Source organism: Eschrichtius robustus, chromosome 13, assembly GCF_028021215.1.
Source record: "Eschrichtius robustus isolate mEscRob2 chromosome 13, mEscRob2.pri, whole genome shotgun sequence".
Lineage (NCBI taxonomy): Eukaryota > Metazoa > Chordata > Mammalia > Artiodactyla > Eschrichtiidae > Eschrichtius > Eschrichtius robustus.
This window is the reverse complement of record NC_090836.1, coordinates 3,465,506-3,480,970: the sequence shown is the minus strand read 5'-3', so window position 1 is coordinate 3,480,970 and position 15,465 is coordinate 3,465,506. Positions and strand designations below refer to the sequence as shown.

Here is a 15,465-nt window from a genome sequence, read left to right as displayed (position 1 = left end):
AGAGTGGGAAATTACAAATACATTTTTATTTTTGCATAAAGAAATACTGGAAAGATACACTGGAAACTAGAAGTGGTCAACTATAAGAGTACAGGGCAAGGGAAACAAGAAGGGGACAGATATGGGAGGAGGCTTTAATTGTATAATCTTAAAAAGTGTTTTAAATAATATGAAATTATTACTATTTAAAATTTGTATCTCTCTCTCTCTCTGATACAGAATCACAGGAGACTGACCAAAGGCAAAATCAGGACGTATTTTTAGGGACATCCTTGTATCTTACCCTGATGGAGTCTATCCTGAGCATGCGTCAGTACCCTAAAAATTGTATTTAAACCCACTCTTAAAATCTTGATCTAATTGCCAGCCCCCCTCTGCCTGTCACCTTCCTTTCGTCTCAGACCATCCTTCCTTCCTGACCTTCCTGCCCCCAGACTACAGAAGAGAGAGAGAACTACTGATTATTCTTGGAGGCCTTGAAAATCTCAAGGGACGGAATCTGGGTAGATAGTGCTTAACCAGATGTTAAAACCCGGAGGCTTGAGAAGCACTATATTATACCAAAATGTGTAATAAAAGGTTGGAACAGACCAGGAAAAGTCCCACTGCCACCCTGGCCCACCAGCTCTACCCTCTACGTGGCACACTCTTATTGCACCCGGCCTCCTGGGCCTCAGCCTTGCCCTGTGCAAAGGAGCTTGGGCCTGATGGACCAAAGGACCTGGCAGAGCCGGAGAAAATCACGGAGGCCCCTTTCATATTTGAAATATTTCAGAAACTTCCATTAACATCAGGGCTACTTTTCTTGTTGTTTTGCTTTGTTTGTTTGTTTTGCCTAGGCTGTCCCTTCAAGTAGGAAAGGAGAGATGGGTACAAAGTAAGGAAGGTGAGGTAGGCTCAGGCCTGAGACCAGAACGCAGGGTATGTTTAGTTATCCAGTAAAGCCATGCTGTTTTTCTTTCCTCTCACCAGAGTCCCTGGAAAACCACCTTAAATTGCTTTAAGAGCATTTATAAACCATTTTGCGTAACTGCATGGCTAAAAAAGTCAACCGAAATGCATTATCCCATTTTAAAACAACATTAATAAAAATGATAATATTGATATTTGCCCCTCTCCTACACCAAACGCCTAGGCATTTGGGGCTAGAGCCCACGCGTTCTGCCTGGAATTCCTCCACTTTCTACACTCCACAAATGTTACTGTTCCCAGACCTTCAAGAGAGTCATGACAACAGGGTCCACTGTGAAGTCGCCTCTTCTGGGTTTCAGAACCTGCGCTCATGTGTTAATGCACTTGTAATGTGCCCCCTGGGTCAGTAGGTGGTGCCAGGGAGCCGCCCGCGGTTTCGGGAGAGCTTGCCTGAAAACCGCACTGACCGCGGCATCCCCATGCCCGCACCCCCGGTTTTTGGAGAGGGAAGAGTTGGTAGGACCTGGGAAGAGTACACACTGACTACAATAGCTAGGAGACCGAAGCGGGGAGAGGGGGCAAAACTAGCCCACGTGCACCTGGCCAAGAAATGTGTGAGGGGCGGGGCAGAATCTAACCAGTCCTGGGCGAGTCCCCGGCGGGGGTCTACGTGGGGAAGTTTAGGAGGACCAGGGGCTGGAGGCGCGGCACACGTGGCGCAAGCACACGGGCAGGAGCCACTCTGCGGAGGGGGGCAGCTCGCAACGCCCCCAAGTTTTCTCTGTGCAGCAAGATGCAGCCAGCGGTTGGGAGGGGCGGCTTCCTCAGCGCGGCCACGCCCTCCCCCGGGGCGCGCTCCCGCCATTCCAGTCTCCCCTCTCTAGGCCCTTAGCTCCAGCCTCCAGGGGCTCCTCCCCAGGCCTCTCCAGCTACGAACTGCACGTAGCTGTCCAGGAGAGAAGCAGAGGCCTCGATTCAAAACACACTCGGGAATTCCGGGTGGCTGCCAGCACTCTTATCACTCAGGAACAGGAGATCAGGTAACTCAAAACCTCTCCATCTCCAGAGGGCGCACGTTGGCAAATCACTGGCAGGAAAAGGGCCAGAACCCAGGGACTCTTGAGTTGAACCGTCACTTTATTTCTGCACCCGTGCTGCTGTCTAAAGGAAGGGAATTGGGAATTCCCTGGTGGTCCAGTGGTTAGGGCTCCGCACTCCCAATGCAGGGGGCATGGGTTCCATCCCTGACTGGGGAATTAACGTCCCACAAGCCAAAAAAGAGAAAGAAACAGAAAGGAAGGGAATTGATTCTCATTCATTCCTTTTTCTCACCTACTAACCTTCTAATCAAAAAGAGCTTTTTGCCGTCCTGTTTAGACGTTGAAACACCACTTGCTGGTGTCTTTCGTATCAACGACCATCGATATTCCTGGCCACTGAAAAGTGCATAAAACCGTGTTGCAAATAACCTGTTTGGCCATAAAGAATCACGTGGAAGAGAAGCCAAGCCACAAAAATCAGACCAACTCCGGCTCTCGTCCTGCTCTTTGGGCTCTTCCCGCCTCCTTCCATGCCACTCATCCATCCCCGTGACACCAAGAGCAGGAAGGCTTCAGCAAGACCTGTGAACACACTTTTCTCAACTTGTCCGTATAAGGAAGCTTTAAATGTGAACACTTAGAGGTAAGACGTGGGGTCCCTGTCACTACCAGGTATTTAATTTGCTCTGCGGCTGAATCAGGAAGCAACACCAATGCAGCTGACCCAGGAGGCTGACCGGTGCAGGTGGCTGACCGGTGCAGGAGGCTGACGGGTGCAGGAGGCTGACCGGTGCAGGAGGCTGCCCTCTGGCACCCCTGCTCAGCCTCAGCTCCGTCACCTGCCCAGGACACTCTCAGCGTCGCACACACGGTGAGTCTACAGTCTCCAGGACGCAGATCCCTGAGTCTGCAGACCCTGCTCTACCTGGATGAAAACTTCGGTGATACCCACTTGGCTTCAAAGAACTGTTGGCCAAGCGATGGAATTACTGTGACAGAACATGACGGTAGGAGGCATGCGAGGGACAGGAGTCTGAAAGAAGAATGGCAACACTCACGTTTTTATATAAATCCTTTTTTATTTCTGTAGCATACAAAAGGTATAAATATGATTCACGTAAAACCGATCACCTGCACACTCAAGCAGGAAGGACATGAAGCTGGGGTATGTGTCTGCACCAGAGCGGGCAGGAGGAAGCAGGGTCAGATCCAGTCCCCCCCGGCCCCCCTTCCCCAGACACTTCATATTCTCCAACAGGAGACGAGCGAACAGCCTTCCATTTTCAGTGTCAGGTCGGTGGTCCCGCGGGCCTGGCGGGCACCTGAGGAGTGAGGCACTTGAGGGGAAGCAGCCGTGTCAGGGCAGAGCGGGTGGGACTTACCCGTGGGGTGAGCTGCGGGCTGCTTATCCCCCGGGTCTCTTCCCTTCCCGCTGCTATTTGATGTGGAGCAGGGACAGAAAGGAAGTCCACAGAAGGGACGGGACGAAGCGAAAGCCGCCGATGCCTGGCCCCAGGCGGGCAGACAGCTTGGCGCACGAGGCCTGGAAGGTGACCGACGCCAACGCAGAGCTCACGGTGTTCCTGGATGCACGCGGAGGCCGGGAACTAGCAGCAGTCATGTGACTTGGGGAGAGACTAACAATCTGAACGACTTGGCAAAACTCTTACGAGCTGTGAGGAAAAGTGACAGGACGTGATCCGCCAAGGATGAACCAGGCCTCAGGGGCTGACGACACTTAAGCCAAGAAGAGGCCCAAGCTCTGCCAGCCAGGCCCTGTCCTCGCCCCTCTGGGCAGTGACAACGGCAGGTTCCACACACACTGTTCTCTCTCCTCCCACGCGGGCTACAGGTGAGTCTGCACTAACGGCTCCACAGTAACCCAGCGGGGACGCACTCCTGGGCTGAAGATGGTGAAGGCCTCTGTCAAATCCCTCTCAGTCGTAAGCAGACAAGGCCACCTCTAGAGGTTATGCTTCCAGCCTACCCTGCGATTAAGACAAGTACGTAAATTGCTCGCATCACTGATCGCAAACTGGGCCAGAGCCACTCTGAGACTGCAGCCAGCCGGCCGGCCCTAAGGGAAGGGGGACCGTGACACGGTGCCTCCCGAGCTGAGGGACGGTGGCACCACGCTCCCCCACAGAGACGGCAGAGAGGAGCGCTTCTCCCAGGGCCCCCCCCGTGGGTGAGGAATGGTCACCAACGGTAAATGACACTCTGGAAACCACCGTGGCCAAAGCAAAGACAAGGCTACGTCACAGCGGATGAGGCCGGGTGCTGCTTCAGATCCGACCTGCAGGCCTGCACTTCCTGGAGGCACCGTCCCCACTCAGGTGCTCTCACGACACGGCCGTTCTGGAAGATGGCCAAGCCCACAGCGGGCAGAGACACCCTGCAGCCGGGACCGGCCCGCCGCCCACTTACAGAAAAGCTCTGCAGACCTGGAGACTAAAGGTAATTCAGGGAATGTCCCTCTCTGAAAAGTTCTGCAAAAAAAGAGACCCAAGTACTGGAGTATGAGAAGCTGCTTCTGGCTGCAAGTTTCCAAGAACGGGACTCTGACCGCTGGGCGGTGACGTCACAGTCACCGCGAGCTCTGGACAGTCTCTCACCCGAGTCAAGCTGTGACCCCTGACCAGGGCTGTGAGACCCCGAGAAGGGGTGTGTGTGTACATATATGTGTACACACACGTGTGCACATCTACATACATACTTTCAGGGACCATTCCAAAAGGGGGGCCTGTCACTCTCCGTGTCCTGGGCAAGCGCAAGGGCGGCGGCTACGTGCTCCAGAAAGCTCTGCAGAGAGAAAGCACAGCGCCTGCCCGGCTGTCATTCACAGGCCAGCTTGCTGTCGAAGCTGGAGAGCCCGATGGCGAAGGCCTGGAGCGCGCACAGCGGGTAGCTGTAGTCCAGGGTGAACACGTCGTCGGCCACGCGTCCAAACTGCATGACTATGTAGTCCGCTAGAGGCAGAGAGAGATCAGGGTGTCAGGAGGTAAGGAAGACATCCTCCAAATAGGTCTCTAAAATGGGAAACCCTCAGAAAGATGGAAGGAGGCCTGACCAAGAGTGCCTGCCGAGCACGACCAAGGCTCTACTGCGACTCCACTCGGCTCCCTGCGCGGACCAGCAGAGAAGGGCAAGGGGGGGCAGCGCAAACTCTGGGGGGGGGGGCCGGAAGGGCAAGGGGCGGGCAGCGCAAGCTCCGGGGGGGGGGGCCGGAAGGGCAAGGGGCGGGCAGCGCAAGCTCGGGGGGGGGGGGGGGGCCGGAAGGGCAAGTGGGCAGCACAAGCTCGGGGGTGGGGGGCGGAAGGGCAAGGGGCGGGCAGCGCAAGCTCGGAGGAGGGGGGGCGGGAAGGGCAAGGGGCGGGCAGCGCAAGCTCCGGGGGGGCCGGAAGGGCAAGAACTTTTCCTGAGGAAGGGCCTCGGCCTCTGCCCCCCGAGCAGCACCCCCAGGACTCCTCCGGTTGCCACAAGAGACCCCTCACACGCTCCTGCCCGCCTCAGCTCAGCGGCTCAGACGGCTGACTGCAAGACTGTAGCTCTGGCCTTCCGAGGAGGTCCTTTCTTTCTTAAATCATGCTCTCCTGAGTAGAACTTCCCACCAATGAAGGGCAATGCTCATTTCCGCATCCTGTCAGAACACCTCTCTTCCTGGGACTTACGGTCGTTTTCGTGGACTATCTGGAAGTTCTTCACAGAGGCCTGAGTGACCCGGCCGTGGAAGTTCAGGACGTAGGACTGGGTGTCGTCGTTCCAGACGGGCGACTTGTTGTGCAGCTCGATCAGGTTCTCCATGGCTCTGTTCTGCCACTTGGAAAGCAGGCTCTCGCGGTCCTGTAGGAGAGAAGTGTGTGCTGAGGACCACCGCAAACCGCTCGCCCTCAAGGCTGTGAGGTGGGAGGCAGAGCAAGGGCCTGTTTCCTCCGTTTCAGAAAGTAAAACAGAAACAGAGCCAAGACTAAGCCGGCTTTGTCGGATTCTTACAGAATAACTTAGCGTTTCCCTTTGCAGACCAAGTGGCTGCAAATGAGCCACGTTAGCAACGGCACCTACCCCGAGGGTCTGGAGGGCTGGCTCTCCTGAGCAAGAGGGGGCCGCTCTCCAGGCTGGGTTCGGGAGGAATCAACACTGTTTTCTGTTCACCTTGCCTGTATCGCAGTCGTGTCGCTAGAGTCCTTTGTTGATGAAATAAGCTCTTACTTACATTTCGTGGCTGAAATGGGATTCGTTCATGATTCATATTCATCCCTGGGATGATCACAGACATTTTCCTCGGGCCTTTAAATCCGAGTACATTTGTTTCCTGGAAGAGAGGGAAATAAACAGGAACTTGAAACAGAAATGAAGACGAGGCCTCATTCTTTTTTTTTTTTTTTATACCATGCATTTTCTTTCTATCTACCTGCCTACCTACCTACCTATCTATTTATGGCTGTATCTATCTATCTATTTATTTATGGCTGCGTTGGGTCTTCGTTGCTATCTATCTATCTATTTATGGCTGTGTTGTGTCTTCATTGCTGTGCGCGGCTTTCTCTAGTTGTGGCGAGCGGGGGCTACTCTTCGTTGCCGTGTGCGGGCTTCTCGTTGCGGTGGCTTCTCTTGTTGCGGAGCACGGGCTGTAGGCACACGGGCTTCAGTAGTTGTGGCACGTGGGCTCAGTTGTGGCTCGCAGGCTCTAGAGTGCAGGCTCAGTAGTTGCAGTGCGTGGGCTCAGTAGTTGTGGCTTGCGGGCTCTAGAGCGCGGGCTTAGTTGCTCCGCAGCACGTGGGATCTTCCCGGACCAGGGCTCGAACCTGTGTCCCCTGCATTGGCAGACGGATTCTTAACCACTCCGCCATCAGGGAAGCACACAAGACCTCATTCTTAATGCAAGGCCCTCCTGGGCATGTAAAACAGGGACAATGTGGAGAGCACTAAACACTATTCTATTACTTTACTGTAGTTAAACAAAGAGAGACGGAGAATCAAGACCAGAAAAATAAGACTGTTTCCTCTTTTTAAACCTAATTTGAACATCTGAATTTAAAACACTCTATAGGCTTGAAACCCTACTCTTACTCTTTAGCTTTAAGTGAAATTTCAGACAATTATGAGCAAACTGTCCAATTTTGTCACCTTCAATAAATATCTATTTCCCAATGAGGACACGGCACTATATGATACAGAGTGAGAATTACAGTTTAAATTAAATAGGACCTGTATCTGGAGGTAAAAAAAATCAAATGCCTGTCAAACCAGGCAGATTATATATGAATAAAATAAGTACATTAAATACATGGATATATGTGTATTCATATACATACACACACACAAAGTCATGCATAGTTAAAATATTTAATTGATTCTGAAGCTAAGAGAAAACATCTATACATTATAAAGTGTTAAGTCAAATGATGCTCAGTCACTTAGATAAAATCTCATGGGAATCAAGTGATGAGATTAATTCCAACTGATGGAAAGTTGAGACTTTGGGATCAAAGCAACAACTGAGTCGGGTTAATTCCTTCTTGCTTCTTTGACTCCACAACTTCGCATGCCCACTACGCGCCAGGTCCGTGTTCACGTGGAAACAGCAGTGAATGGGACTTTACAAACTGGTAGAGAGGGATGGTGCTGAAGCAGCAGTCTGGGGCAGTAGAGGAAGCGCGGGGAACCGAGGGGAGCAGCAAGCACATCTAGTGTCGGGAGAGACCCCTCTGCTGACCCTGGTGGACGGGCAGAGGCAAGGAGGGGAAGGGCAGGCTCTCAGGTGGGGCACAGGCACGAGAGGAGCAGCTAGAATGCCGGGAACGCACAGGGAGCGTGCCAGCCGGGGAGCCGGGAGGGAAAGGTGCCGTGTCCAGGCTTGATTCTGGACTCAAGGGGCAGCCTGAGAGGATGTGGAGCAGGAGAAGGGCAGCGTCCGCTGCAGCTGGACCGCTCAGCAGCGGCTGTGCAGGATGAACCAGGTCGAGAGGGCGAAAAGCAGAGACCGGCTTCCAATTTACGGTACCCGCGAGCCAACGGGTAAGGGGTAACGAAGGCCTGCGTTAACACGGCGGCATTGGGAAGAGAGAAGAGGAGATGAGTGAGGGCCGGCTGAAACAGTAAATACAGCTAAACTTGGCAATTCATAAATAACTTGAGTATACAGAAACAAGCTTGGCGGGGGCGGGGGGGGGACTGCAAGCCCAGGGCCGGGACGCCAGAAGGCTGAGGAAACGGGAGGCGGCACTCACGTAGCAGACGGCGGCCAGCTCCTGCCGCATGCAGGCCTTTTCTACCAGACCCTGGGCCTTGGCCGGGCTGACACCATGGTCATAAACTGTAAACTTGGTCCCCATGAGGTTGGACCTAGAATCAAGAGAAAAAGCCACCACAATGATCTGTATTTTTCTCCCATACAAACACAAGCTAGGAGAGGTATGGGACAGCCTCTCGGCCCACTCTCCAAAGGTCAAGGGGTCTTCATCACTTTCTCAAAGATCTAGCCTTAAAACAAGGAAGGGCCTTAGACTTTCTATTAACTTTATTTTTTTAGATGACATCGACCAGCTCATTGTAAAACCGACATGGATTGTTCTGAAACTACAGGAATCAAACTATCAGAAGAGCAGGACAGGATATAAGGCTGCTCTCACCTGAGTTTGCCAATATAACTTTCCCCTTCACGAGATAAATCTGTTGGATCAGTGGAGATAAGGTAGTTGGATGTTTTGCTCTTTTTCCGCTTTCTACCTGCAAGAAGAAATATCTAGAAAAGGAAACAAATTTTTCAGTAAAAACTGCACTCAAGAGAACTGCCATGTTTGTCCTACCTATTTAGTTAGCAAATATTTAGCACCTGCCTATCATGTACCAAGCAGTCCATCTCTGGGTCTTTTTTTTTTTTTTTTTAAACAGGTTTAATGCACTGTAACTTTTCTTGCAGAAAAACGACGTGGTGGCCACAGCTGGAGCCTGGGTCTCCCACATGGAGACCTGGTGTGGGTCATTACAGGACGCTCAGTGAACCCCTGACAGGGACCATCAGTGAACATGGTCTCTCTCCAGAGCTCGGGGGTGAGGCAGCCTAGGTCTTGGAGACAGCATCAGAGGTGGCCTTGGCAAAGCTGCCCAGGGCAGCTGTGCAACCCCTGGCCAAGGCACAGCATTATCCAGGCCGGCCAGCACCAGCTTCTCGGGCACAGCGGCTGGGATGACGCCAGTGTCCCGGGGCAGGATGAGAGGCACCGGCCCGGAGCCACAGTGGCCGGTCAGCCTGCAGGGATGGTCTGGGGCTGGCCAGTCCCGTCCCCCCAGTGGCCTCACCACATGAGGACCACGGAGAACTCGGCCAGAACGATGGCCTCACGACGGCAGTGGCGACCTCCTCGAAGCACTGAACACCCAGACCAGCATCTGTCCACTGCAACCCCCAAGAGCAACAAACACCTTGACCCTGGGCCGCAGGGCAGAACGGGTTGTGCTCAGGCATCACTGTCAAAACCTCATCCTTGAAGGAGGGACGCTCCCAGGGAAGAGTCAGGCATCTCGGATTCCCAGATGGATGAGCAGAAGAGACGGGTCTCCTCCAGAGCCCTGACCAGGCGGCCCAGCTGGGGGAGGGGTAGCCGATCCTTGCCCCCGGCCCTGACCCCGCGAGCTCTGTGGCCTCGGGCCCCTGAGGGGCCTCCATGCCTTATCGTAGCCAGTGTACCTGCCATTTGGGGTTTTCTGGGAGAAGACCAATCTCTGGGTCCTTATCACTTTTTCTAATCCTCATAATGCCTCTCAGAATTCACTATTAGGGTTTCCCTACCGCATAACTTTTCTAAATTCACTAGCTTGATTCTCCATATCATTATTTACAACTTTATCCCTAAAGCCTCCAGTGACTTTTTAAAAAAGCTTCATCCAATTTCATGAGTAAGAGTCTTTCCACCTTTGGAAGAGGCAGGACCGTGGACACTGTGCTTCCCATTCTCCCTGCAACGGCTTTCCTGATGCTTCTCGCTGCATTTTGTATGTTGTTGTTCTAAACCCCTGTGACTTCAGTGATACGAATACTGTCGTATTTATGCATCCTTCCCAAACACTCCTAGACCTGGACAGTAATAAGGAAGCAGGAGAGGGCAGCAACTAAGGGGAGGGGGGGGGGCACTTTGGAATCAAACAGATACAGGTTTGAATCTGGCTCTGCCACTTCTTAGTGTGATTTGGGGCATTCCCTAAGCTGGGATAAGAAATCCTATCTTACAGCGTTGTCATAAGGGTTCTAGGTAATAATATACATAAAGCATTTAGCACACACCTGGTAACTGTAAACACTCAGTAGATAGTGGTTATAACAACATTAATATCTATTATCATCATCTCACTTCTAGGCTCTTAAAATCATCCACTTAGACCTGGTATTACAAAATACATTGTTCATTAGCAAGTATTAACTGCCTCAAATTTATGTATAAAGTAACTTAGAATTTCTAGGATGAAAACCAAAACATTCCACTTGCATGTTTTCTGTTTTTCCAATTCCTCCTATTCCCTAAAACCCTTCTTTCTTCCACACTGTCATAATCAAAATCAAAATCAAAGAGCACACTGGAAACCCCCCCACCCCACAAAAGGGATGGAGGTAAAAATAATTACATTCAAATATTCTCTTCCATCTTCTTACCTTCTGGATAAAACTTTCTCTTTGCGGGGTGGGTAGGTTTTGACTATTAGACTATGACCTCTTTGAAGACAGTGAGAACACAGCACTTGGGAACTAGTAAGTACAACCTAGTTCCTGTCGAATACCGGTGCTCCCCCATCCCCACCCCCCATCGTAAGACCATCAACGACCCAGCCCACAGCACTCTTCCCTCCGTCTCAAGATCTGTCTTAAGAACCCCTTCTCAGGACCTCCCTGGTGGTCCAGTGGTTGAGAATCCCCCTTCCAATGCAGGGGACGCAGGTTCGATCCCTGGTCGGGGAACTAAGATGCCACATGCCTCGGGGCAACTAAGCCCAGTGCCTCAACTACTGAGCCCACACGCTCTGGAGCCCACATGCCACAACTAAGACCTGACACAGCCAAAAAAAAGAAAAAAAGACCCACTTCTCATACCTTGCGATTTTCGTCCTTTTCCAAGTGCATATAGTAGGTGGGGAAAAGCCCCCGATCCATTCCTTTTTTATCCCGAGTTATCCGACACTTCACTGTGACACCTCGAGGGGCAGGACTGTATGCGAAGCCCTCTAAATTCTCTATTTCTCCCAGCTGGCTGTCAGCGTGCTGGGCCGCAGTTCCAGAAGCTCCTGCATCCTGAAAGAACAGCCACACGTGAGCACTAGGAGGCTGGGTCAGGAAACCTCATATTCTCTTTGAGAAACACTTCAAGGACAAAATAACTTACTGATTTACCTGTATGTCTTCAGTCTTCTGACAAGGTAGGGAAAAACTCTGAGAAGTTAAATAAGCATACAAATATTGGGAGTAATGAAGCAGCAAACTATGAAAATGGGATACGGCTTCACAGAAGCTGGTTCAAGACACAAGAAATTAGGGAGTCGTGGACTTTAAGTGTAAATTCCAGCTTAAATCTTTGAAGCAGCCCTCATCCAGTAATAGCATTTAAATACCGGAGATATGTTTAGGAAGCAGTGAAATTAGCTCAGAGGAAGAAGTTTCAGAACTACATACTGTGGTTGGCTTCTGGCTGGATGCAGAACTGGGTCTCTCTGCCTCTGAATAGGACGAATGAGATCTTAGTTTCTTCCCTTCTCCTTCCTCCCCATCAGTCTCCTCCTCATCAAAGTTCAAACTCCCTGAGATACCTGGCAGAAAGGGAGAATCTGTCAAAAAGGGCCAGAAACCTCGGAACCAAATATAATTTTAACTTCCTTGCTTAAAAATTCCAAGCTGTTCTGACTTAAAACATGGCTATTTAATCCAAATTTTGACAATTCTTTCTTCATATTCTCACCTAGATCCATCCCTTGTTTTCCCTTCCTGCTGTTCCCTTCCCTAATTTATCCTCTTATGCAAATCATATATCTGATAAACGATTAATATCCAGAATTTATAACTCAACAGCAACAAAAACAAACCCAATTCAAAAATGGGTAAAGGGGACTTCCCTGGTGGCACAGTGGTTAAGAATCCGCCTGCCAATGCAGAGCACACGGGTTCGAGCCCTAGTCCGGGAAGATCCCACGTGCTGTGGAGCAACTAAGCCTGAGTGCCACAACTACTGAGCCTGCGCTCTAGAGCCCGCAAACCACAACTACTGAGCCTGCGCGCCACAACTACTGAAGCCCGCGCTCCGCAACAAGAGAAGCCACCGCAATGAGAAGCCTGCGCACCGCAACGAAGAGTGGCCCCCACTCGCCGCAACTAGAGAAAGCCCGCGCACAGCAACGAAGACCCAATGCAGCCAAAAATAAATAAATAAATAAAAATAAATTTTTTTAAAAAATGGGTAAAGGACTTGAACAGACATTTCTCCCAAGAAGATACATAAATGGCCAATAAGCACATGAAAAGATGCTCAACATCACTAGTCATTAGGGACATGCAAATTAAAATCACGAGAAACCACTTGACAATCATTGGGATGATTATTATAAAAAACAAAAACCAAAAAACAGAAAATAAGTGTTGGTGAGGATGTGGAGAAACTGCTGGTGGCAATGTAAAATTATGCAGCCACTGTAGAAAACAACATAGGGGTTCCTAAAAATATATATATAGAATTACCATATAATCCAGGAATTCCACTTCTGGGTATATACCCAAAAGAACTGAAAGCAGAGACTCAGACAGATACTTGAACAACCAATGTTCACAGCAGCATTATTCACAGTTTTCAGAAGGCGGAAACAACCCAAATATCCACCAACTGATGAATAAACAAACTGTTGTATATACATAAACAGAATGTTATTCAGCCTTAAAAAAGGAATGAAATTCTGACACAGGCTACAACATGAATGAATCTTAAAGACATCGTGCTAAGTGGAATAAGCTAGACACAAAAAGGACAAATACCTTATGATTCCACTTTTATGAGGCCTAGAATAGTCAAATTCATGGAGACAAAGTATAACAGAGGTTGCCAGGAGCTGGGGGTGGGGCGGGGGATGGGGAGTTGGTGTTTGATGGGGACAGAGTCTCAGTCTGGGAAGATGAGAAAGTTCTGGATATGACGGTGCTGACGGCTGCACAACAGTGTGAATGTACCTAATGCCACTGAGCTGTGCACTTACAAACGGTTAAAATGGTAAATGCTGTGCACATTTTACCACGATAGACGTCTCTATCAGTTACTTCTTTGTTTTCCTACATTTTGTTCATCGGTAGTCTTGTGAACTAATTTGAGTTGGGAATGCTTGAAGTACTACTACCTTGGACCTTTTACAGAAAACTTCAAACTATCTGATTAAAAACTATTTTTTCATTTTATCCTCACATTTATATGAGTTTGAGGAGGAGGGACTGGCGAGTCGTATTTTCTGTTTTGTCTCTTGCTTGTTTATGGGACACAAAGTGTGCTGTGTGTTATAAAAGAAGCACGACCCTCAAATTCACACGTGAGAGGATGACGCCCCAGGAGAAGCATTTCTGCCCAAGAGGAAGGGGCAGAGCTACGGGCGAGACCCACCTCGCTTCGCTCCGTGGTCTACAGGGTAAAGTCACCCCTCACACAATAGCTGGAACAGCCCCCAAATCACAAATGACAAGGAGACCGAACAACAAGCAGTGCTGCCCACAGTCATCCACCTCAGAGGAGGGACAACGCTGGTCTATTTTACATAGTTCACAAATAAATGGTATCAAGTTTTTCTCAAGGACACCCAAGGATAAGACTAAGGCCAGTTAAAAAATTAATCTCGACCAGAGCCTCCCATCAAGCCTCTTAGATAGCCTCAACCACCAGAGGGCAGACAGCAGAAGCAAGAAGAACTACAATCCTGCAGCCTGTGGAACAAAAACGACATTCACAGAAAGATAGACAAGATGAAAAGGCAGAGGGCTATATACCAGATGAAGGACCAAGATAAAACTCCAGAAAAACAACTAAATGAAGTGGAGATAGGCAACCTTCCAGAAAAAGAATTAAGAATAATGATAGTGAAGATGATCCAGGACCTCGGAATAAGAATGGAGGCAAAGATCGAGACGATGCAAGAAATGATTAACAAAGACCTAGAAGAATTAAAGAACAAACAAACAGAGATGACCAATACAATAACTGAAATGAAAACTACACTAGAAGGAATCAATAGCAGAATAACTGAGGCAGAAGAACGGATAAGTGACCTGGAAGACAGAATGGTGGAATTCACTGCTGCGGAACAGACTAAAGAAAAAAGAATGAAAAGAAATGAAGACAGCCTAAGAGACCTCTGGGACAACATTAAACGCAACAACATTCGCATTATAGGGATCCCAGAAGGAGAAGAGAGAGAGAAAGGGCCAGAGAAAATATTTGAAGAGATTATAGTCGAAAACTTCCCTAACATGGGAAAGGAAATAGCCACCCAAGTCCAGGAAGCGCAGAGAGTCCCATACAGGATAAACCCAAGGAGAAACACGCCGAGACACATAGTAATCAAAGTGGCAAAAATTAAAGACAAAGAAAAATTATTGAAAGCAGCAAGGGAAAAACGACAAATAACATACAAGGGAACTCCCATAAGGTTAACAGCTGATTTCTCAGCAGAAACTCTACAAGCCAGAAGGGAGTGGCATGATATACTTAAAGTGATGAAAGGGAAGAACCTACAACCAAGATTACTCTACCCGGCAAGGATCTCATTTAGATTTGATGGAGAAATCAAAAGCTTTACAGACAAGCAAAAGCTACGAGAATTCAGCACCACCAAACCAGCTCTACAACAAATGCTAAAGGAACTTCTCTAAGTGGGAAACACAAGAGAAGAAAAGGACCTACAAAAACAAACCCAAAACAATTAAGAAAATGGTCATAGGAACATACATATCGATAATTACCTGAAACGTGAATGGATTAAATGCCCCAACCAAAAGACATAGACTGGCTGAATGGATACAAAAACAAGACCCATATATATGCTGTCTAGAAGAGACCCACTTTAGACCTAGGGACACATACAGACTGAAAGTGAGGGGATGGAAAAAGATATTCCATGCAAATGGAAATCAAAAGAAAGCTGGAGTAGCTATACTCATATCAGATAAAATAGACTTTAAAATAAAGAATGTTACAAGAGACAAGGAAGGACACTACATAATGATCAAGGGATCAATCCAAGAAGAAGATATAACAATTATAAATATATATGCACCCAACATAGGAGCACCTCAATACATAAGGCAACTGCTAACAGCTATAAAAGAGGAAATCAACAGTAACACAATAATAGTGGGGGACTTTAACACCTCACTTACACCAATGGACAGATCATCCAAAATGAAAATGAATAAGGAAACAGAAGCTTAAAATGACACAATAGACCAGTTAGATTTAATTGATATATATAGGACATTCCATCCAAAAACAGCAGATTACAC

At 49.1% G+C, this 15,465-nt stretch overlaps 1 protein-coding gene across 5 annotated transcripts in view; it reads right to left on the bottom strand.

The window, feature by feature from the left end:
- Positions 1–3,011: 3,011 nt before the first annotated feature.
- Positions 3,012–15,465, bottom strand: part of TULP3 (TUB like protein 3) — a 51,934-nt gene continuing 39,480 nt past the window's right edge. For 4 of the 5 annotated variants that reach the window (XM_068562165.1, XM_068562161.1, XM_068562163.1 and 1 more), the window contains 7 exons: positions 11,614–11,747; positions 11,038–11,235; positions 8,585–8,697; positions 8,183–8,297; positions 6,166–6,264; positions 5,624–5,795; positions 3,012–4,921 (listed from right to left, as the gene is read on the bottom strand). In XM_068562165.1, the coding sequence (XP_068418266.1) occupies positions 4,788–4,921; positions 5,624–5,795; positions 6,166–6,264; positions 8,183–8,297; positions 8,585–8,697; positions 11,038–11,235; positions 11,614–11,747 (965 nt within the window). In that variant the 3' untranslated portion in view covers positions 3,012–4,787. Of the gene's footprint in view, positions 4,922–5,623; positions 5,796–6,165; positions 6,265–7,346; positions 7,989–8,182; positions 8,298–8,584; positions 8,698–11,037; positions 11,236–11,613; positions 11,748–15,465 lie in introns of those variants that run through there. The other variant, XM_068562164.1, reaches the window with a different exon arrangement.